Source organism: Poecile atricapillus, chromosome Z (genome assembly GCF_030490865.1).
Source record: "Poecile atricapillus isolate bPoeAtr1 chromosome Z, bPoeAtr1.hap1, whole genome shotgun sequence".
Lineage (NCBI taxonomy): Eukaryota > Metazoa > Chordata > Aves > Passeriformes > Paridae > Poecile > Poecile atricapillus.
The window spans coordinates 125,037,487-125,061,850 of record NC_081289.1 but is presented as its reverse complement, the minus strand read 5'-3'; the positions used below and the strand labels follow the sequence as shown (position 1 = coordinate 125,061,850).

Below are 24,364 nucleotides of genomic sequence, written 5' to 3'. Positions count from 1 at the left end.
AGAAGAGATTGGCCCTCACCCCACTACAACCTCTTTCCATGTAGTTGTAGACAGCCATGAGGTCCCCCCCGAGCCTCCTCTCCAAATTAAACAGCTCCAGATCCCTCAGCCTAATGGTGCTCCAGCCTTCTGATTTCCTTTGTGCTTTTCCTCTGGACCTAATTCAAATGGTCCACATCCTCCTTATGTTTGGGGCCCCAGAGCTAGATGCAGGTGGGGTCTCATGAGAGTAGAGGGGGAGAATCACCTCCTTACCCTGCTGGCCAGACTCCTTTGGAAGCAACCCAGGAAAAAATGGGCTTTCTGGGCTGCAAATTCACATTGACAGGTCATGTCTAGCTTCTCATCTGCTGATGCCCCAAGACCCCTTCTGCAGGACTGCTCTTAATCCTTTCTGCCCCCACCCTGTATCCATGTTTGGGACTGCCCTGACCCAGCTGAAGGACCTTGCACTTCCCTTTGTTGACCCCATGAGGTTTGCACTGGCCCAGCTCTCCCACCTGTCCAGGTCCCTCTGGATCCCATCCCTTCCCTCCAGTGTATTGACTGCCCCACACAGCCTGGTGCTGTCAGTGAACTTGCTGAGGGTGCCCTTGATCCCACTGTCCATGTTGCCAACAGAGAAGTTAAAATGGGCCAGTCCCAGTACAGACCCCTGAGGAACACCACTCGTTACTGATCTCCATATTTCATAGAGCTGATGACCAGTCATCTCTTTGAGTACAACCATCCAGACAATTCCTTATCCACTGGGCAGTCCATCCATCAAATCCATGTCTCCCCAGCTTAGAGATGAGGATGTCATGAGGGACAGTATCAAATGCTTTGAAGAAGTCCAGGTAGATAACATCACTCACACTTCCATTATCCATCAAAAATATAACCCAGTCACAGAAGACCACCAGATTGTTCTGGCACAATTTGCCCTTGGTGAAGCCATGTTGGCTGTCACCAATAACCTCCTTATTTTCCATGTGCCCCAGCACAGTTTCTAGGAGCATTCGATCAATGATCTTCTCGAGCACAGAGGTGAGACTGACTAGTCTGCAGTTCTCCAGGTATTTTATTTTTCCTTTTTTAAAAATAGGGGTTATGTTTCCCCTTTTCAGTCACTGGGAACTTCACTGGAAGTTCATGGTTTCCAAATTTCATGTTTTCAAAAATATGATGAATAGTGGCTAATCCATTTTCTCCACCACTTCCCTCAGGACAGCTGGATACATCCCAGCAGGATGGGATGGACTTATGGACTCATGCATCTTCAGGTTCCTTAGATCGTCTCAAACCTGATCTTCTCCTACAGCCAGTGATTCTACATTCTCCCAGTTCCTGCCTCTGCCTTCTGCAATTCAGGCAGTGTGGCTGGAGGACTTCCCAGTGAAGACTGAGAAAAAAAGTAGTTGAGTACTTTGGCCTTCTCCAAGGCCCCTGGTAACCAAGTCTCCTCCTTCCTTCTGGAGAGGACACACATTTTTCCCTAGTCTTCTTTTTATCATTGACATACTGAGAGAAGTTCCTCTTGTTGCCCTTGACAGCCCTCAACAAGTTAAATTCTACCAGAGTTTTCCTAATCTGATCCCTGCCTGCTCACACAATCTCTCTGTATTCCTCTCAGGCTACTTTTCCCTGCTTCCACCCTCTGCAGGCTGACATTTTTGTGTCTGAATTTGTCCAGAAACTCCTTGTTCATCTTTGAAGGCCTCCTGGCACTTCTACCTGACTTCCTCTTTGTTGGGATAAATTGCTTCTGACCTAGAAGAGACGACCCTTGAATATTAACCAGATTTCTTGGGCCCCTCTTCCCTGTGCAAGTCTTCATCCCACAGTACCACTGTGCTGTCCCTTCAACAACTCTCTGCGTGGCTGAAGTCTCCATGAGGAACACAAACTGCTCCTATAACCTCTATAGAGGGCCTCATCCACTTGCTCTTCCTGTTCAGACCCCCATTATAATATCAACTGCCCTCCCTTTAATCCTAATCTGTAAACTCACAGCTGGTTCTCCATCGACCATCAGGCAGAGCTCTGTGTACTCCAGCTGGTCACTGACATAGAAGGCAACACCATCTGCTTGTCTCCTCTGTCTGTCCTTTTATAAACAGCCTCTATCATTCAATTCCAACACTCACTCATAAGAGTCATCCCACAACATCTCTGCGACACTGACAAGATCACATGCCTGGAGGCATGCACAGGTTTCCATTTTGTTTATTCTTCATGCTACATGCATTAGCACAGAGGTGCTTAAAATAGGTCCTTGAAGAAGGATGAAGCCAACTTACTGGCTTGAGTAACTGGAATTTCTTTGTGCTGCTCTTCACACATTCTCCTGCTGACCTCTGATCTCTCTCCATGCTCTGGGCATCTCTTGCTGGCCCTGGGATCAAACTGGTAGGAGTGGAATGAATCAAGGTTTCTTTCCTCCAGCAACTTTAGTCTAAAACCCTCTTCACCAGCTTGGCAAGCCTGTGACTGAAGATGCTATTCTCCCTCTCTGACAGATGGACCCCATCAGCACACGGGAGACCAGGTGTCATGGACTGCTTCACTACAGGTTTGAAATACTATACATTGTGTATATTAATAGTTTAAATTAGAAGTATCTAGAATTTTGCGTAAGTGCATATTTGGATGTTTAATGAATGACTAGTGATTTAAGAATGTCATTTTATTATGCAGTATTAGAAGAGGTTTTTTTATTCAGTGTTGATAATACAGTTATTGCTGGCCTATATAAGATTGATGAGAAGATATACAGCTAGGAAAGGACAAATCAGAAATTCAGATATTTACAAGTGTAGAAATAAGTAAGAATTAAAGCATAAAAGATCCCAGAAATTGTTGCAATTGTGGAGTATATTGTCACTTGGAATACTCCCACTGCCACAATTTCACCTGCTGATAATAGGTCAGTGTGTCAACAATAAAAGAGAACAGAAAAAAATAATGGTAGGAGGAGCTGGAATATAGTGTATGAAAGAGTAAATCTACACAAAAGATTTTCTAGTTATTAAATGTGTTTACAATTGCACATTTAATTCTTTACATCTTGCCAGACCACAGCTCTCTCATAGGTTGTGACAAAATAAATAGTTTGACCAGAATTTCAGTTCGTTCTCTGTGTTATCTCAGTCTTTATATTTCAGCAACCATATTTTCCAGAGTTAACTTTATATAACAAAGACTGTATAACACATGTCTTACACTTACTTCACACAGTTACTGCATACATCTTTAGAAAAGTAGAAATGCCAGTTAAGGAAATGCATATTGACAAATGCCACACATGCAGTTATTTAATTCTGAATATACCATATCTATACAAATGTGACTTCTTATTTTCTCTAACAAATTTCTCATTCATTGAAATATTTGTATTTGAGCTGAAAACAAAAGGATCTGATTTTATGTGAGTTTAAAGAAAAAAATTCTCTTGTTTAGCAAATCTGATTTTAAAATCAGCTTCAGTACCAATTAGCCCTGCACATGCAGTTAGTCCAGCATGGCAAGTACAAAATATTCAAGAATGGAATTTTAACTGCTGATATGTACTTTACTTCCACCATCTATTTCTGTGAGAATTTTAATAGCTAATTAAGTTACATTTCACCATACATTATGAAAATAAAACAAAACAGTTACAACTGCAGACATGAAATAAAATTTATTTCTTTGAGATGATTCTGTAATTATCTTCTGCTCCTGCCTATTCACACCTGCTGCTCTTTTACTAGAAACTTTCCAGGCACTTCCCTTGAAGTGTCAATTCTTTGTTGTAAATTCACTGAGAGCAAGCAAGCAGTGGGGGGGGGGGAAATCACCAAAAAATCCACTGTAAGTAGCGCTAATCACTTTGTACACTTAACACACTGAATATACTTAAAAATAAAAGCCATGAATTTAATACAGAAATGGGTAACTCTTCAGAGAAAATACCATACCTAATTTAAAAAAGGTTGAGACACTCACACACATTACTTCATTATTCCACTGCAACATTTTTCAGAAGGTTTTAATAGCATGGAACAGACAGTGCTCAGTTTAGGTTTTACTTCACTATTTGCGTAATTAAAATTAAATAGCCATAAACTCAAATTTAAATTAAATTCATATCGGACTGAAATAATGGGAATGCTGCAACTGACCTCAAAGCATAAAGAATCATGCTTGTCATTAGAAAGATTGGTGTAAATTATCAGAAACTAGAGAACAGTGAATATTAAAATTAAATAGATATAATGTTGCCACTAAAAGAATAAATTTACGAGTGTCCTAATTAAAAACACATTTCTTACATACTCTTGTACGTAACTAATCTAATAAAAGGTAGCTGTAAAGCTGAGCTAAATAGTCCAGACTCATGTCTAAAATGTGAAGAAAACATGAAATTGTAGTACATATATATTAATGTGCGGCAAGAGACAGAATTTATGCAACAGATCACAAACAATCTGAAATTGGTGAAAATCCAGGGAATAAACTGGCCTAATATGTTTTTCTGGATTTTTAAGAATGAGAAAAAAAAATACTTACTGGCAAATGTATTATTCTGCCAGTCATTGTAGGTTATAAAAATAATAACATCCGCAAGAGAAGGGAAAAACAGAAAAAGGAAAATTTCCTACTCAGACTACTAAGAAAACTTAAAAATGAGAGATTTTTAAACAAGTGTATGTACTTTATTTAAAAAAAAAAAAAAAAAAGGAAAGCAAAATACAACATTTCAAACTGCTAGAAAGCCCTTTGTCAGATATCTGGCCAAGCAGTAACTGAGTGTTTTAGCAGATATCCCAAACTATTACCACCAAACATTTCCTGGAAAAACTATAATTTGAATAGTTTTATGACCCTTGTGCAACTCAGAAGGTGAATGCCTGGAGAAAAAAAGTGGGGGGAAATGGAGCATAAAAAAGTATTTTTTGCTGGTTCTTTTTTCTTTCTCTAGTAAGTCCAGTGTACAAGTGGAGAAATTTATTTATAAACTACAGAAGACATTAACATACCACTACTATCAACAGCATATGTAGTTTGGCATTTTATAGGTTTATCCTGATGGATTTTAATTGCCTTAAGTTTCATTGCCACATTTAGAGGAAGATTTGAACTGGGGCCGTTATGAGTTGCATTGTTCATTCTGTGCGGTAGTAGGTATTCTCAAACTTTCCCATTCAGAAAATCACCAGGTTTGTAACCAGCTCCCCTCAGTGAACACATCTTAAGATAAATTTGTGGGATTACACACAAAATTTCTGTCTCTCCTATTTCAGCTGAGATAGGAGAACATTATTTTTATTCAGTCATTTTATTCAGTACCATTTATTTTAATCAATCTGACAACAACAACAAAAAGAGCTTTTAGACTTCAAGTCAGAGCATGAAAATCTGAGCTTAACTCCATGACATTGGTTACTTTTCTGGATTTGGTATTAAATAAAGTACATTTTGAACACATTTTGTCCATCTGGAATGGATTAGGCAAACTCTGGGTACACCTTATACCTTTTCCATCCCTTCACCCTCACAGACTAAAACTTTATAAACTAAATCAGAATACACATCTTGTAACTAACCAGCTGTACACTACGAGTGAACTAATGGCATCAGAAATTAAAAACAACAGCCTTTTTATTAATTAGAAAACATTCCACTCACACTGTGCTTGTTAATTAGCTGCAAATAACCTGCTGGTTGACATCTGCCATGCAATAAGCAGTTTTTCAGATTCACATTCTAGCTACTTTATTGTTCCACATGAGTTCCCTCAAATCCCACAGAGTCTATTTGATTCCTTTCAGCTACAAAATCTAGGAGTAAAGTTTAAAGATAAAATTTGCCCTAATCTACCCCTCAAAAAAATCCAAGAAACCAAAAAAGCACTCACAAAAAAAATTCTCAACCAAGAGTGGACACCTGAACAATATTTCCAACCTTATTCTGCTAACATGAGCTGCAGGAATAAAAAAAAACACCCAACAAGTTTATAACTGTCACAGAAAGGGAAATTTCATAATATGCCAAGTGATTTTATTAATTTCCAATTACTTCCTATTTTCTTCTATTGCCTGTTTTATCTATTGATTTCTATCATGTTACAGCCTACAAACTCTTATCTCACAAAAAGACAGAAAATGGGTAACAGAGAATTCTTCACTGAGATCTTTGGATAGGTTTCCCCCCACACACAGAATGCACAGCACTTGCAATCTTGGAACATGGCTCTAGACCCATTTATCTAAAGTGAACCATCTGTGCACAGGTAATGTATTGCTATAATGGCTCACAGATGTTATGCTGCATGTCTCAGTCACAATTTCTTTTCTATCATTCTTAGGGTCATCATTCCAAATTATGTCTTAAATATACCTTAGCAGAGATAGCAAAGACCCACAACACGGTTTTGACACAGAAGTAAGAACATAAAAGCTATGACAGTGGTGCCATATTATGGATGCTAATTATGAGGCAGGGAGCACAGTCCTTTTGGAATAGCAGGCCACATAACTTTCTCAGTCTCACCTGAGAAAGTGGCCTGGGGAATCATAAGGAGGAATTAAAACAATCCTCAGAGACAGAAAACAGCCTTGCAGGTGCTGTTTGTCAGTTTCTTCTTTTCTTGCAAGAGAAGGTCAAGGGGTGGTGTATCCCACTGACCAATAATGGTGATGTGTTTAGTTTACTAACCAATAAGAGTTTTACCTTTCTGTACTTTCACGTATCAGTCTATAAGAAAGATCTGAGGTAATAAACCAGAGAAATTCTCCAGTCCGACTCCACAAGAGAGTCTGTGTCGTTCTTCTCGCCATTCCCAATAGAGCGACATCATATCTAGCAACATGACTGATTCAAGTGGTCAATAGCAGGTCTCTAACAAGGAATGTAAGGAGTATATTAGTGAATCCTATACAGGTATAGCATATACATCCTGTATAGAAACCTTGGAATAAATATTCCTATGAGAAGCACCATATACACATAAAATGCCTCACTTTCCTCAGTCTGATGTGCAGAGCCCTAGCAGACTTCAATTTTGTTTGGATTTTTTTCCCCCAAATACATAATTTTGAATATGCAGCTATAATTTTTCCTCTTAGACCCCTTCAATTCCCTGAAAACAAAGATGAGTGGGAATTCAGCGCTATTATTTGAAAAGCTAGCTTGTTATATTTTATATATCTGCAGAGACAGACACTAGGGGCAATATATGCCTCTCCACTTTTCAAACCTCTCCCTCAATCTTACACATGCAGTCACAAGAAAACTAAGCTAGTGGACACTGTTTTTTGCACAAAAATCAAATAAGGAAACATAGACTCCTCCCAGGTGCTTAAATTCATCTCAAGGAAGTCCAGTAGAACAAGCTAAATGCCTACACAAAAAACAAGGGTGAAAACTGCTTCATGGGCTTCAGAGTCAAGAGAAAACAAGACACAGAATCACTGCTTGAAATTGGAGCTCTTCTTACTAACCAAGGGACTAGCCATGGGATGAGTATCTGAGACAAGGCTTCATGAGAACAGAAATGCTTTGGATCTATAGATTTATTGGACAAAGCTCGGAAACTGTGCTCATGGAGCTGGATAAGAGTGCTTTGTATAAAAGAGGAATTTTGCAACAACTAAAGAAGACCAGAAAAAAAGTAGAAAAGAAGCATAACAATCTTGGACCTGCAGGAGTAAAGGAATGTGCAGAGTCTGGCTGGTTGGCCTCACCTCACTACCAAATGCCTTAACTAGTACAGAAGCTGATGGGGGAATGTTACTTACTATTACAGAATAAAAATATATTACTAACCTATAGGCAACAGATACGCAAAAAGACAAGAGTGTCCATTAAACAAATTTCCTTTTAGGAGTGCTATCTGGACAATGCAACTACAAAACCCTCCCTGGCTGCCTAAACACTCTTGATGTTATTAAAAAAATTAAAGGCATTGTGGTCAGCTCTACACAGGTATGCAAAATGAAACAAACATTTTGGTCCTCTTGAGTACCTAAAGCAATGTCAGAAACATTTCTGTTCGTAGATTAGAAACCACAAGAATTACAGGAGTTTAGAACTGCTGCCATTTAAATATACTTTCTGTGCCCTAAATAAAACTGACAGCACTGGACTGAACAATCAATGAATCTCACAGAAAAATGAAAGTGCCCCTTACCCATAAGGGTACATGAATGAGAAAACAAGTGACTGAAGCATTGTGAAATTAATCTTATGTATATACAGTAAACATAAACCTGTTCTGTAAAATTTTCACCTTGAAAAACTCAAAAAATCCACTGTGAAACAATACTGATGCCTCCCATATGGGCTTCAATAGTGCTGCTAGAGAAATGCTGCATACTAATACATTTTTACTCTCATCAGTACAACCTGCAAATCAAGGTATACTTGACTTAATCAATAAAAACATCTTACAGCTCTGATACTTTACTCAATCAAACGAGGATCCTTACAACAGAATGTGTCAGTTCAGTGAGGCTGTGGAATTAATTGTTGCTAAAGCACTTGTGAACTTAACTCAGGCAACTTCAATCCAAGTAAAAGGTTATTGTATTTCAAGGTCTTTTAAGTCAAGAATTTCAGAAGGTGTATCTACATAAAACCACACAGTTTACAGTGTTAAAATTAATTCCAGTAAGTTTTCTGCAACGAATATTTCCAAAAAAGCACTGTAGATGCAAGGACATCTTAATGCTTTTGTCAAGCATAGTGACTTTGTTTTTCTTTTAAAATGTAAAACAAACTCACAGTGTGTGAACTACCAACAGTAGATGACATTTCATTCAACAATTTTTGAGAAGCACTGTCTCCTTAAATGACTGAAACATTGAAACCCAATGTTTCTCTGTTTTAAACAATAGCATCTCACAGACCACATTCTTTCCCTGAGAGACACACACACCTGAACTTCCCCCTAAAACCTTCCTTTCTATGGCCTGTCTGGCACACCTTTTTACTTGATCTACTTACACACCAGGAGGCAAAGTAATCTTCCACCTCAGCAGCAAAACACTCTACTGCTGCAATGTTTAGAGAGTCAGCCACACATCCTTTGGACAACTATTTAGTACCTGGACAAATCAAACTAATCCTCTTGAGCAACAGAGAAACGCAGCACTAGAGAACATTTCCAGTGTAAAGGAGAAACAAAAGGCATTTCAAAAAATTCTTCACCTTCTCAATCCTGATAGAAAGTGTAACCTAGAATCCAACCTTCTGGCCCTTACCATTCTGTGCAGGTACACAGGAAAAGGAATGGTTCTGCTCAAATGTATAGTTAATGAAGGTGCTCTTAAGGAGTATCACAATTCCTACTTCATGACCTTTAAGAGCAAGAGAAGGAAGCAACTAACTAAAATGGAAGGGGAACATAGTTCAAAAACATAAATAAAAATAAAGCAATAGCTGTACACTATAGTTCTTGAGTTTTGTGGGTTTGTAATCCATGGAAACACTATTTCTGAAGAAACAAAAAGAGGAAGCAGCCTACTAAGGAAGGTTAAAAAAACCAAATCACCAAATAAAAACTTCAAAAATGCAGATTGATATCTCTACACTGGGGTGGAATGCACAAGCCTCAGAATTTACACTGGCTTGTAAAATTAATTATCTGACACTCTGGCATTGTGCTGAAAAGCCAGATTGTCACATAATGATGCAGAAATACAGGAATCAAATGCAAGAGCTCTTTTTTATCAAAGGATTTGAGATTATACACATACAAGTTTTTCTCCTATTTTTATCATTTTGTAGTGCAAAATAGTTTTGAGGATTCACTAGGTTTATCTAAAATCTTCAGGACAAAAAGGCGACATTGCATTACACCAATAATCAGCCTCACAGTTCAAGTCTGTCTGCTTATAGTATTTTACTTTTCCCTGCCCCAAGAGCCCAACTTCAATAATTTCAGGACAAAACATTGAAGTCTGAAACTTAAATATATTCTCTTACAGGAAAAAATGTAGGTGATACACAATATAAGGTCTTACTTAGACCAGTCTATGATCTGTATATTTTTAATTAGCAAACAAGAAGTTTTCTGTAGCTCCCTACCCACTTAGCAGACTGCAGGGTGGCTGCAGGACCACGACCAGGTAGGCCCATACACCAGGCACACCAAACACAGGCAGGCTCTTGTCCAAAGACTGGTGGCTTAGTAGGCATGGCAACGCCTCCGTGGGGCTTAAGAGATCAATTTTGACATACCTCCACTCCAGTGAGGCTACCTGGTTTTAGCATACAGTGTGTTTAGGATACAGAAGTCTGTCTGCATTGGTGAAGCAGACACCCCTAGAGAATGTGCAGCCTTAATACTGTTTTTCCTAGATCAGACCATGCCATCTTTGAAAGCAATATGAAGAGATAGCAAAGAAAAGCTGAAGTGCTATCTTCATCTACACAGTTGAAGATAATGACTCATTTTCTTATAACCTTTGCCCCACATTTCAGATAAAGACTGTTGTAGTTGCAAACTTAAAATACTTAGCTAGGACCAGTTATATTTTCAAATACATCAAATTACTTACTGAAAAATCTGGTTTTAATCAACACAAAACTATTCATAACGTTGAACTGAAACTTTCCTATTTTCCATAAAATAGAAGTACACACAATGAGCAAAAATTGATTCCAGTGTCAAAGTCAATAAAAATGTAATTACTCCGTACAAAGCAGAGCAGCATCAGTGGGACAGAGTCAGGAAACTGCTTTCAAAATACTACTGGAGTGGCTAAAAAGTATCCTAATGTTTGGTAGTATAGGCTCAAATTATTTTGGATATACATGGTTATTAAAGACCTCTCCAATACATTATGAGTTTAAAGAACCATAGCTATATCCTTCTTTCATATATATGCCTTAAATCTGGTTCATCAGGTGAAAGATTTACAACAGAATGATTACAAATATATCATCATTTCAGTAATTAATTTGGAATTACTAAAGTTAGTGGATTTACACGTTTATATATATTAATATAAATTTGTCTTTATTCATTCCAATGCAAAAAAGATCTATTCTTCACATAAGCTGATTCATTTTATTACTAACAGCCAGGATAGCTACCAATTTCAGTAAAAGCTTGATTTATCAACTCAAATTGATTAGTGCAGCCTTTGTGATTATTTTAAGGAATTACAATTATTATATAAATAAATGAATAGAAGCATTTTGTTGTGAAAGCATATATAAATGAATTTTATAGAGGTAGGTGTTACTAGCCTGCAGATACAACACTGAGGCACTTTGTTGATTTAAAATACAGGTATATTATTAGAGATGTAAACTTCTTAGAAGAAAACTAGGAAGTTATAAAATTCTTACAAGAATTCTTACATTCTTACAAGATGGCATACATACACTACGTACTTAGATAATTACAGACCCCATAACGAAGAGTAAAAAATAAGTTTTCAGTATTTATTGGTTTATGATGAAAAAATGTAATTTTGGATAAGTATTATTCATGTTCTCTCAAAACTTGCTCCTTTTACAGTTAGAGGCTTGTAAGTTATCAGCGGCTTAAGGTTTTGTCTGGAAACACAGAACTATTCAGAACTACACTGGGAACATCCCACTGGAACTTCCTACCACATCAGGAAAGCCAGTACAGAATATACAGTAATAAAACACATTAAAGCACAGCTGTGAAAGAAAACAACTGTGATTTTTAGTGCCAGAATAACGCCAACAAAGTGTCAGGTCGGTAAACTGTAAAATTACAGAGTTGCCAATACAATTTATGCATTTGTGTATTGAGGAGCTTCAGCTGACACAACCACACCACCCATGGATTACACTTTTTCACTTGTCTAAATTATACCAGTAAAAGTTTCATGTTAAGCAGAGCTGTAAACATATATTCCACTTCAAAAGTCCTAGTGAAGGAATTACAAAATCGATCACAAACAAAAGTCTTTGTGAAAAATTAAGAGCTAAGAATGAAACTATTTTATTTTTCATTTCGTTCAATTTATTTGTATTTGAATTTAATCTCTTTTTTTACACTTCTTGAAATCTAAAAGCTTTCTGAGTCACTCTAGCATTTTATCACTGAAATTTTTACTATGCAGTATTTAAGATCATACATAACAATTATTTCTGAAATATGAATACAAAATACATGCAAGTGATCCACTAGCTTCTATTTCCACTCATAAATAAAAATATCTGTTCATTATGAAAAACAAAACCAAGAAAAAACACCACTTCCCTCAGGAAAACAGAAACTTCCACAAATTTTATGCAAAATTATATTAAAGATTAATTATTTAAATCAATATTTCAATTTTTCTGCAGTGAATGTAATGATTCCAAAATAGGTTACATATAGAGCAATACAGAACTTGTTCTGGAAAGAAGAAATCATAATTAAAAAATCCTAATCCAAATTGGAGCTGCTGCACCTGTTGCTACTTAAACAAAACAAAAAAGAATAAATAGTGTCCTTAAACAATAGTGAGACTTATTTCCCATTAAAGTACAGTTGCCTACCCCAAATTGCAAAGGCACAGACATGAATGCCTTTATGAGGATCACAAGATTACAGTGCAGGTTATGTTGAATTTATCACAGTAAAACTGAAATAAAAGCAAACAAATAGGCACATATGCAGGCTTTGAAACTACCTGTTAAAACTGTCAGTTCTCATCTTAATTAAGCATAATAAATCAAACCAGATACAAAGCAGAGTCTCATATTGCTGGAATCTGCAAGAACCTGTTTTCAGAAAAATACTGTTATACTACTTGAAGTTCTGGCTTGAAATTCTTACAAAAACACTTTACATGGTTAAAAAAATATAATTCATTCTGTCTTGTTCTCTGTGCTCTTATGAATTCTTTCCAATTAATAAAGTATAAAATTTTCAATAGGATCCATCTTTTCTACTACAATACTTTGTACTGGCAATTACAAAGTGAAAATAACAGCAGAAGCAAGTGATTTGCAGAGCTTACTTTTCCAAAATCTTAATCCCAACTTTAATAATATGATATATTTAAGACAAACTGTCTATTAATTTTCCTCCTTTTAAGGTTACCTACCAAATACATTTATTTGCAACTAGCTTCTAGACATATATATGCTAAGAACAAGAAAGCTACAAGAAATAAAATAAACACAATACTTGACCATACCTAGTAATAAGAACCGCATTATCATGGTGGGCAATCCCATTTTCTGGAATGGTGTTTCCATCACTTTGGTGGGAGAGAATGGATTTCTGCCACTTACAGAAGCTATCGAGGGACTTGTCTGCATGGTGGTTTATCTCCAAGTTTGGCTGCAATACAACATGCATACCAGAAATGTTCCAAACAAATTACTAAGGTCAGTTGTTAAGCCTTTTGAAAACTAAAATGGGACTATAATTAGAAGCAGTGGTTTCTAGGAATAAAATCTTCTTGCCAAATTTTATTTCTGTAAAATCTGACCCCAAGTTCAGCTGTGTATTACTGAACGATCATTCTTTCTGCTCCAACTTTAATAATCATTTTGTCAACACAGAAAAAAAAATCAAAATACAGATCTAAAAATAAAACTGACATCCCCAAAGGTGTAGTAATAGTCACCTGAAGTAAGAATACATATCTTTGAGATGATACACGAGGAATATTCCCTTGAACTGCTTCATCTTGATTAAAGTAGTGAAAAATTACATGATAGGTTTTGTAAGGCAGCCACTTCAAGCTATAATTAAATAACTCTATATTATACAATTATGTAATTTGTATTTCACAGGTATAAAGCTTAGCACAACAGCTCTTACCTGATCTTCAGTGAGGACAATCAAACGTGTCACTATAATATTCACAACGTTTCCTAGACTGGAATCACGATAAAGTTTGGCAACCTGACCTCCAGAAAATAAGAAAAGGCACAAAGTCAGACAAGAAACACTACTTGCTTCCTAAATGGTTAAAAATTAATTCAATTTCCTCATGAAGTTCCATAAAGTATCATTGTCACCTAAATACAAGTTAATTTTTGACCAAAAAATAACCATGCAGTTAAAAAAAAAACCTTTTGAGTCTCACTTTTCAATTGAAACTGTTTACACCTTGCTTCATAATTCATCCAGCACAATGAGCATTTGGAGTGGTGATGTAAGCAGAACACAACTGTATAATCTCAGTGTAATTATTTGAATTCAAAATTAAAGACAACAATTTAAAAGTGATCACAACATACCTCTTGACAGAAAAAGTACTGCATTTTTCCCAAAGTGCTAAGATTTTCAGTATTTAAGCTATTCATTCCTGCAAGCTAGTACCCATATTAAAGCATTATTCATGGCAATAAATAAACGTTTGCCAGGTCCATTATAATTTCAGTACACACATATCGATAGGAACACAGAGAAGGATGAAACTTACAATATTCATTACACTCAAAATGTAGTGTTCAATGTCTTTGCGACCATGGTATCCCACCATCATTTTGTCTGCTACTACCAGCGTTTCCACAAACCGTTCAAGGCTTACAGATCTCTTCTGACGACTATGACTACTTAGTGTGTCATTGACTGGAAGTGAAGCTGGAAGAGCAGATGCATCATTCATCCACCAAGGCTTGCCGCTTCTTGTGAGGTCTTCTAGGAACCAAAACAATTAGATACTTGAGAGGGAGTCACTAGTAAAACTCATTCAAATACAGCTCTTTTATGCTGAGATTGCCATCTTCAAGGCTCTAACAAAGAAGTCCTTCTTGATGTGAAGAAAAATTTATTTTCTAAAATATTTTTGAATAACTTATACAATGGAAAGCCAACTTTGAGTGCAAATAATCTCAACGTTCCTTAAATTTGAATTAGGATGATAAATCAACAATCCTCTCCCAATAAATCTGAATTTGCATATTTATGTTACTATTAAAGATTAGTTATAATTAACCACAAGAACACGTCAGAATGTTAAGAACAAGAAAAAAAATACTAGAAACAAAAGATTCAAAATTAATGTAAAATCAGAAAAATTTTCTAAGGAATTAAACATGCTCATAAAACACTAAAAAGCTCTTTCCCTCTTGCAAAAGTCTATAATTTTTAGGCAATCAAGCTTACAAGCCTAAAATGAATCAATTTTTCTCTTCAGAAAGCTAACAGATTATGTTTTATCTACCTTGTGAATTAACTGTAATAGAAAGTTTTAAATGGTCCAACATGGGATAATTGCCATAGTAATTTCAACAAAAACTTCTGCTCAAATATATTTATTCTTGTTTTTCTTTCAGGCAAATATGTAGAAAAATATTTCTTGTGTGCAAAAGATAAATTATTAAAAATCCAAAGAGCTGTAATTATCATCAAAACAAACATTACAAGATGGCTTTGACTTCTAATTCCTGTCCTCAAGCCAAAATTGAATCCGTCCTTCCCTACAAAGGAAGGGAAGGATGGATTCAATTTTTTAGGTTTTTTTAGTGACTATCATATATCCATTTTCCACAAGAGCCAACATAGATCTCAAGCCAAAGTTCAGCGAAGTATATTGTTAGTCTGGTTTTATCTATGTAGGATTTCAAAATATCTTAAGTTATTCTTGGTATTTACAGATGAGCACAAGAACATTAATAGACACATTTATAGCTGTCTGAACAGGACTGCTCAAGTGAGCAATTTCTGAGATGCATTGTTACCTCTACTAAAACAGGGTCAGCTAAGGATGAGTACAGATAGAACCTCCCATAAAAAAACAATGCTTATGCAAGTCAACTAAGCACACTGATTTCAAAGAGAAAAATTACACAGCAAAGAATGTATGTTCAGGTCAAAACCAGGAATACAAACCTTCAGCATTCCTACTGTTGTAGTGTTTCATAATTTTTGAGGCTACCGTATTGGCTTTAAAGGGTGCATATTTTAGAAAAGTCAAAAAATTAAAATAAACCTGGTAGTTATAAAAACACCAGTAACAAAATTGTCCTTGGTCTGTAATGGGTATAATCTATTCTAAAAAAACCCTGTACAAATTATTAAAGCCTAGTTTGGATTCTATAATGACTACTAAGTTTTCTCCTGTTTTTCCATCTACTGTAGAAAACTCAAAGTTGCTTAAGTTGTTCAAAGATTTTCATCTCACTTAAACAGCGACTTAGGAATGTCTGGAATTTTCTCTGACAGCTACTGTACTAAATTTTTTTATTATTCATTTTTTTTCAAATAACAAATACTGATGTTTTCTGATGCTCCTGGAGTGCTAAAAGTATTTTAGAAAGGCAGTACTGCTCCCACATTAATTCACAATTTTCACTCAAAATGCAAATTATTCTAAACATTTAAAAACTTATTTTTTCAAGCATAAAACTTTAAGAGGGAAAAAAAGGATTCTTCAGAATTGCCTTTGTATTATCTTTCAAACAAAGGTCTCAGAAGACTCCACAAGAACAATTTCTCATTTTCTTATCAGAAAAGAAGCTTAGGCTTCAATTGATCTCAAATAAGAAAGCTGGAAAAATTCCTTGCACTACAGGATGTATCAAAGCTTATCCTGCTTTTCTCTAAAAAAAACCACTAAATAATGGTGCTTAAATTATTTAAATGCTAAAATACATAAATGAATAAAGATCTACAATTTATTTAATGAAAATGGTTATCTGGCAACTTACGTCATTCTTTCACCATATTCATAAGTTATAAAAGAAAACACTAAACTCCATTAACACTGAACATAATAATAAGGAAGTAAAAAAAGGTAAAAATAAAAATAAATAGAAAGGGAAAAAACCCAAAAACTCAGAAAAAAATACCGTAACTGACCCCAAAATAATTATTCCTAAAGGGTGACATTAGGTTTTAAACAGCAACTGAAAAGAAATCCAAACACATGTAGACATGGAGTCCACAACTACTGGACAGAAGTTTTCCTAAGTCAGTCATTGAAGATACTGAGTGGTGGTCAAGGCCAAGAGAAAGAAGCACAAACAGAAGAATATCTTAAAATGCAACAGCAAACTTCTTATGTTAGATGCAGCTATAACAATGTTTCAAAGCAAAACATTATGCCATTTTTTTCTAGATATTTTAGCACTATTATTTCATGCATCTAACAAGCTTTTATTCCATTTTAGATATACCAACTATAAAGTCTGACACAAGTGAAACCACTACATCAATCAAAAAATAGTAGAGCTATCCAGAAATCATCTGCCACTCAGCAGCTCTCATATGTCCCATTTTTGTTGTTTCTTAATCCTATTCAAATACAGCATTTTTCAAGATAATCCAGTGGTCTCAAAACCCATCGAAGCAATTGGAATTTGGCAGTGGAAAACTTCTTAGCAAGGCCTTAGTGATTTCAGCTCTATTTCATAAAACATAATTAATTGGCGACAAATGTTGTGGTTTTAAGGCAGTAACTAAAAAAATTACTTACTTCTTGCTGTGAGATATGGATTAGAACAAGAGCAAAACAGGCTTAAAACTTAAAAGGAAATAAAGAAAATTTATTAACAAAACTACAAGAATAAGAACACCAGAATAAACTTCCAGAAAACTTTTATCTTCCACTACCCAACAATTCTCTTACACACGTGACAACATAGAGACAAAAAACTTTGGAACTTTGGTGTTTAAGACAGTCTCAATTCCTGCTAGAGTCTTTTCATTAGCCTTCGTAGAGAAATAGAAGTCTTCTTCTGTTAATCTATGGAGTTTCTCACGAGAAAACTATTTCTATTATAACTTTCTATTTCTTTGATGCCAGCTGCCCGGAAAGCCTGTCATCAGAGTTCACTCCTCCCATTTCACATCACTCTGAGGTGTGTATGGGCCATGAGTCTAGGGATATTATTTTTTAAGGATGAGTTATTCAAAGGCAAAAGTCCTTTTTATCTGTCGCTGTGAGCTTCGCTGCGAAACAATTTTCTCTTTGCCCTCAAGGCCTCAAATCTTCGCTTTACTCTGTTCCAGCACTTCACTGTATCACAATTACTCTACCTTTTGCTCAAAATCCACACTTTGAACACTCCATTCCTCCCAATATACTCTGTCATGAATTAAAGGAGTTTTTTCAGGACACAATTGTCCATCCCCATAGCTTTAACAGAAAAATATTTCAGCTTAATTGAAGCATCTCCTTATTCTCGACCTCTTCTGAAGCTTAATTCTTTTCTTTACTGTCTCTAATAGTTTATAAAGTCTCTTTACATGTTAATTACTCTCTTTTTCTTTCTCTGGAAAAACAGATTAATCTGCAAGTCTCATCTGGGTAATGAAAGGGTTAAAATCTTGCCCAGGCTTTTGTAGAAGGTTCTGTGATCTCTGCTGGAGCAGCAGCTGGAGCTGTCTGCGATGGAAGATTCTTCATGGCTGCTCTGGAGAGTGTGGTCACTGTCTCAGCACGCCGCAGGTCAAGAGCCTTTTCTTTCTTACTCGGCAGTCTCTGGTGAATTCAGTCACAGCAAAAACTGCAGCCGAGCCAGGGACTGGCCTGGCCCGGCCAGAGCCCGGGGGAAGCCCCGCAGGCCCCATCTCCCGGCCAGGAGCCGCTGGGCCCAGCCCGGCCCCCACCCGGGCCGGGGAACGGGAACCAGCTAAAGCTCTGTTACCTTTCACAGCCAGAAAACAAAGAGAGAACAAGGGAACTCTGGCGTTACATCTTAAGGGGGTGTTCATAAGTTGATCTCACTTTTCAATGGTCAAAACTGCTGTCAGTTCTTAGAAATGACCGATAATTGGTCAGGAGAAAAGACTCCCATCAGCTACCAGTAAGCTTCAACTTCCTTAGCTCCCAAAGCTGTCTTAAAGGTAAAGTCACCCCATGACAACAATACATCCCTGAAACCCAAATTCTACATGCTTCATTTTAACAACTTTATGTTTAAATGCTTAAAATCTAATTTATATTATGAAAATCTATCCTGTGCTCTCATCTGATTCTCCATGCCTCTCCAATTTTGCTCTTGTATTAGCTACTATAATTAAATAGTAATTAGCTACCATAATAGCTATCATTGATTATGAGGTAGCCCATTACTTACTCATTCCAGTCAATTCTGATCATGCTTTCACCAAATTCTGTACTCTACTTTCCATTCTATTTTTGTAATTTTTCTTGGAAAGGTCAGGAATTATACTCCCCTTGACTCTATCATCAAAATCCTGACCATTTCCCTAATGGAGAACAGGTAGAAAATAAACTAGGTTACAGTAGGGGAAACTTGAGAAACAATGAATAGTGGCACAGTTACTCAAGCAGATTCCTCCCTGCATATAATACTAAGAAAATTGTTCTTCAGGTAAAGTTAAAATCAGTCTCCAGACAAAATAAATCACATACTGCCAAAAGGTAGTTATAGCTTTGTTACAATTGCATTTTAAAACACAAAATTGGACTGTTCAAAACTTCCAAAACCAGTAAAATTCCCTAAACATCACTGAATACCTGGCCTTAATCTTTTGGTGTGAAAGCTGCAAAATGGAAAATTAATATTTGACTTAACTTTTTCACTATTATAAATTTTTTTAGGTATTTCAGGATGCTTTGTATGCCATTTCCCTTTAAGACAAAGCTGCAACAGTGCTGAGAAAATGAGTTTAAAAGGCTTTGGTACTCACAAGGGTAAAACAGAATGTCATCTGGAAAAGCAAGACCTTGCAGTCTTGGCAGAGAGTAAATTTTTTTAGACATTTTAATAGATTGGAAATAGTATACAGAACAACAGGAAAAGATGAATGAGCATCATAATAATCTCTGGCTTGTGAAAAAGCAGTGCTTTATTACTTCAATAATTAAGAACTTTGGGCTATGAAAGCTCAGGGAGTGCACAGGACCTTCCACAAACAAAGGTACCATCAATTGTACAAAGTAATAAATGCTAAATATTGTACCATGTTTTACAAAAACTGCATGCAAGATGTATAGCTCTAATCAACTTGAGACCATTATCCAACATATGTGCTTCTAATATTGCAAAACAAGTCTCTTAAGTATTACTTCCTGCTAACTTATTGTAAAATAAGGACGCTAGTATATGTTCATTTTGATGGGAGAGCCCATATGATGTATGTGACAGATATACCTGAATACAGTCTGACAAAAGTAGCTGCCTGTGCTTCGTGGCTTGGAGGACAATGACTTTCAAGCACTACAGTAGAAGACAAGATCCAACAGAGGCCAATATCCTTTTTTTTTTTTGTAGGGGTATAATAATGGTAAAAATTGCATGCTCCTACATTTCAAAACCTTCCACTTATTTCAAGAGGCTTAAGTGGCAGCTCTCCCATCAAAATGAACATATACTAGTACCCTTATTTTACAAAAAGTTAGCAGGCAGCAACATTTAAGACACTTGTTTTGCAATATTAGAAGCACATATATTGAATAATGCTCTCAAACTAAAACAGAAGTTACATATGTGAAGTCTGACATTCCATAAACACAATTAACTGAAACACTCAGGAAAAAGCTATCCTCCAAGAATGGGATCTTGCAGAAAATCTATATTGTAAGCTTAGACAGCTGGTGCCACTAAACATTGTAAACTTCAAAAGAAGCTAAAATAAATTACATCAATAAACAGTGATATCATTTTATTTTAAGATTAGTTATTGTCTGTCTGCCCCATGCACTGAATCTCATGGAATACAACTGCCTAGGACTTAACTTTTAAGAGTAAACTATTATTGAAATATAAACAATTGACAAGGTTAGCACATTTTTCTAGCATGTTAACAATTACTTTTTTGCTCTAAAAGAACTTGTCAGATTTATTCCACGCTGTCATTAAGAAGTTAATTTTCAGTTTAATCAAGGGTTACATCAGAGTACCTAAAACATATAGCTGCAGAAGTTAAAACTACTTTAAAAAGAAAATATCTCTCCATTAAAACTATATAATCCTGCCCATAAGGCACATGTAAATCACAAATTTGACTATAATGGAATAATGTCAACCAACTGGACCAAAAAACAGTACTAAAACACTACAAACCTCCATAAACAAGAAAGATGTGGATTCAGTTCCAAATTTATTGACAATCATAATGCTGGCATATTTATTGCATATCAAGTTTCTCCAAATGAGATGGAACACATACTAAACATTGAGCTGTAATATGTTGTCACTCAAGCATGCTTTCCTGTTGGGGAATGAAGTACATTTACACACATTTTGAGGAAGCCTGTGCTCATTTCTACCACTGTACACAACATAGGCATAAAACTAAGGCTTGCTCCTGCTGTCTTAGGTTTTGAAACACACTATAGTCTCAATCTGAATCTGAAAAAAAAGAAAAATCAAAACTTCTTTTCAGAAAGACATTACGTCACCCAGAAGGAGGATTCTCACAGCTACATTCTACAGTGTTTTAAATATGAAACAAGCAAGATCTTAAAATACATCTCAACCTCTCATTTTTTAAAAGGAATGACACTCATTCTTGTTTACCTGAGACTCCACAGTGACTGTGATCATAGAGGTGTTGCTGGTGCATGGTAGATTTTTTGTATATAACATGAGGATGACCATTCTCGTAACTATAGTTACTAGAATCTTCTGTTATATTTCTTAAAGGCTCAATAAAATACTCATCATCTTCTGTAGCAATGACTCCATGCTTAAAGAAGAAAATAAGAAAACAAAAGCTTACAGACAATATGGAACTACTATCACAAAACTTAACTCTAAAAAACATTCTCTGTGAAGAAGTCCACAGCTAGGAGCTAACACATAAAACAGTGCATGAGCCAGCCCTCCTCTGCTGATTTTAGTATGAGCAGGGTAGGTGCCTATAAACAATACAGTGAGAAAAAATAAAACTATCATTGTCCTGTTTGTGGAGTACTTTCACTGGGTTTTTTTGTAGATGCTGTTAAAAAAGCAAGAGATGTTCTCAGAATACTATAAATAATCTCTTCAGAGAGATGTTGTGAATCTACATAATTCATACCCATTAAAAATTACACCAAGCCAAAAGGGCCTTGCTCTAATGGCAAGTCCAATATCCATCCCTCTGTGATGTCACACTGCTAGATGCTTAAAGCCAAACAATTCACCAAAGACAAACACCATGAAGGATTAATTTTAGGACACATATTCAAAGAAACCATTTTTATTTTACATCCAGACACAATCCCAAAACGGAGCAAGTTAATAGAAATCAAATTATTTACATTAAGTCCACTGTCTAAAAAGCATTTATTCCATAAAAACTCTTGCCACAAATCTAGCAAATAAGAGTTATTGCAGACTGTACACTAGACCTCATTCTCCATAACAAATGATTTTTTTTCTCTTCATGCTGCAGTGCAGAATAGTAGATATTCTATTCTCATAACTTCCACATTTGTGAACTCAGTTTCTTCCAAACAGGAAGTGGTTTATGGAAGAAAAGGGAGATTTCAGGCCAACTATGCAATTTCCTGAACCTTCAGCAATTAAAACTGAGCTTTAGCAGCAAATCCAGGTTTTGGATCCTTTCAGATATAGAAATACTGGGGAATAAGCTCTAACAGACTTCTACACCAATATTTGCTAAATAAAAAAATCTGATACCAATATGTAGAAAATTCTGAATGTATAAACTTTCTACACGGGGAAGAGCTATTTATCAGATAGAAGCCTGGAAGCAGCAACTTCTACATTCGTATCCTGATTTGATGAATCACAAATTTCTACCACACCTTTTACCTGTAAAACAAGTATTACACATGAATATTTTTTTAAGACCTCTATGATCAGCCATAATACCACTTGCTCTGTATCTGCTCTGAAAATCATAAAGCTGTTTTCAAACATCAGAGCTTGTCTTTGTATATTCTTGGTCAAAGCTCTTGTCCTTCTACTGTTTTGTACATAAAATGCCTACTGTTCTTCACATCTGAAACAACAAGATAGAACTTACAAAATAAATGTAATACATGTAGTATGTCAGAAACAAGTGCTTTCCAAATAGAACTCTATCATAAATCGTGAAAATATATGTATGAATAGAGTGCAGCTTTCAACTACTCATTCCATACATTCTGAATGCAAAAATAAGTGTTCATTTTCAGTGGTATTTTTCATTACTAACTTAATAACTTACGCAAGGTTACCTAAGAAGGTAACATCAGGGTCTAAATTCACCTGGAAGATGCCAGTATCAAATTCTTCTTACAATGCCTTCTTGTTACTTGAAGTCTAAGATTTTACTAGAAAATAAATCATTTACTGGTATACTGCTGCTTAAATAGTATTGAAAATGTAAACCAAATTGTAACGGAGCTTGCCAGATGTGCAGAAAGAACCTTGACAGTTTGGACTGCATCCAGTCTGGATGTCAAACATCTGGGTTCAAGCGAATCCTGAGCCATTGTAAGCTCTGGTATTATGTTCCCACAGGAAGAGAGTCCTGCGGAGTGGTTCTAGCCAACACCATCAGGCTGTCTGACTCATGACAAGCCTGAGGAGACAGAGGTACCATCCAACCTGTGGCACTGTCTCTGACACAGAGTGGGTCCCAGCTTAAATTCCTCCAGAGCATACATCCTTCCTGTCTGTACTCAAGTCCAGCCATATTTGCAAGTCTAAGCATGAATGAGATAATTATATCAGCTACTGAAACTGGTAATTATAAGCGGCAAGATTACCTCAGCAGAACTAAGACAATTCAGAAAGCATAAACACTTAATTGCAGCACTAATTCTCTATACAAATTGCATATTTCTGCAAATAACTAAAGAATATCTGCAAACAATGGTCACAGCTCCTTCAGGTACCATCAGTGAAAACAATGAGAGCATCATTACTTTTTCCAATACCTTGTTGATATCTGACCTCATTTGCCCAAATGCTATGCTGTTTAAGAAAAAATGTTTTAATAATGTTTAGTTAAGGAACTGAAAATAAATTTTAACATAGATCTACAATCAGGTAGTGAAAACATGTGTGCTCAGTCACTGCAGTCAGACAAGTGATTCAATAAGCGCTGGAAACATACTGACCCTGTATATGCCCCTCCCATAAGCTTGGCATAGATATACCATTTTAAGCTTAACAGTATTTTTGCTTGCAAACAAAATTGTTCTTCCAGTGCTAAACTGATGCAAGTGATCTTCTGGAATCACTGATTTTTAAGAAGTCACTGATTTTTAAGAAGCACTCTAAATTCTGCAACTAAAAAGTACCTTGGTGATGGCCAGCATATATTCTAAGTTTCAAAAATTCATGCAGCTAGAGATACTTGCATTGTTTATGTAGTCAGTGTTAATCAATGCCTAATTAATACATAGTGGGAAGTACACTATTATATCCAAACCAACATTCTAAATACCACCCTTGATTTATAATACACTATTTGAGGAAAACAAAACTTCAGTTGAAAAAGGAGTTTGAAATAATGCCCATTTAAATCATTAAAATGAATTAATTGTCTTTTTTTTTT

General features: G+C 35.9%; 1 protein-coding gene across 2 annotated transcripts in view; it reads right to left on the bottom strand.

The window, feature by feature from the left end:
* Positions 1-24,364, bottom strand: part of ADAMTS6 (ADAM metallopeptidase with thrombospondin type 1 motif 6) — a 140,239-nt gene that overhangs the window by 110,348 nt on the left and 5,527 nt on the right. The window contains exons 3-6 of one of the 2 annotated variants that reach the window (XM_058826222.1): positions 21,388-21,556; positions 14,376-14,593; positions 13,769-13,852; positions 13,137-13,282 (exon numbers count right to left, since the gene is read on the bottom strand). In XM_058826222.1, the coding sequence (XP_058682205.1) occupies positions 13,137-13,282; positions 13,769-13,852; positions 14,376-14,593; positions 21,388-21,556 (617 nt within the window). The remainder of the gene's footprint in view (positions 1-13,136; positions 13,283-13,768; positions 13,853-14,375; positions 14,594-21,387; positions 21,557-24,364) is intronic. The other variant, XM_058826223.1, reaches the window with a different exon arrangement.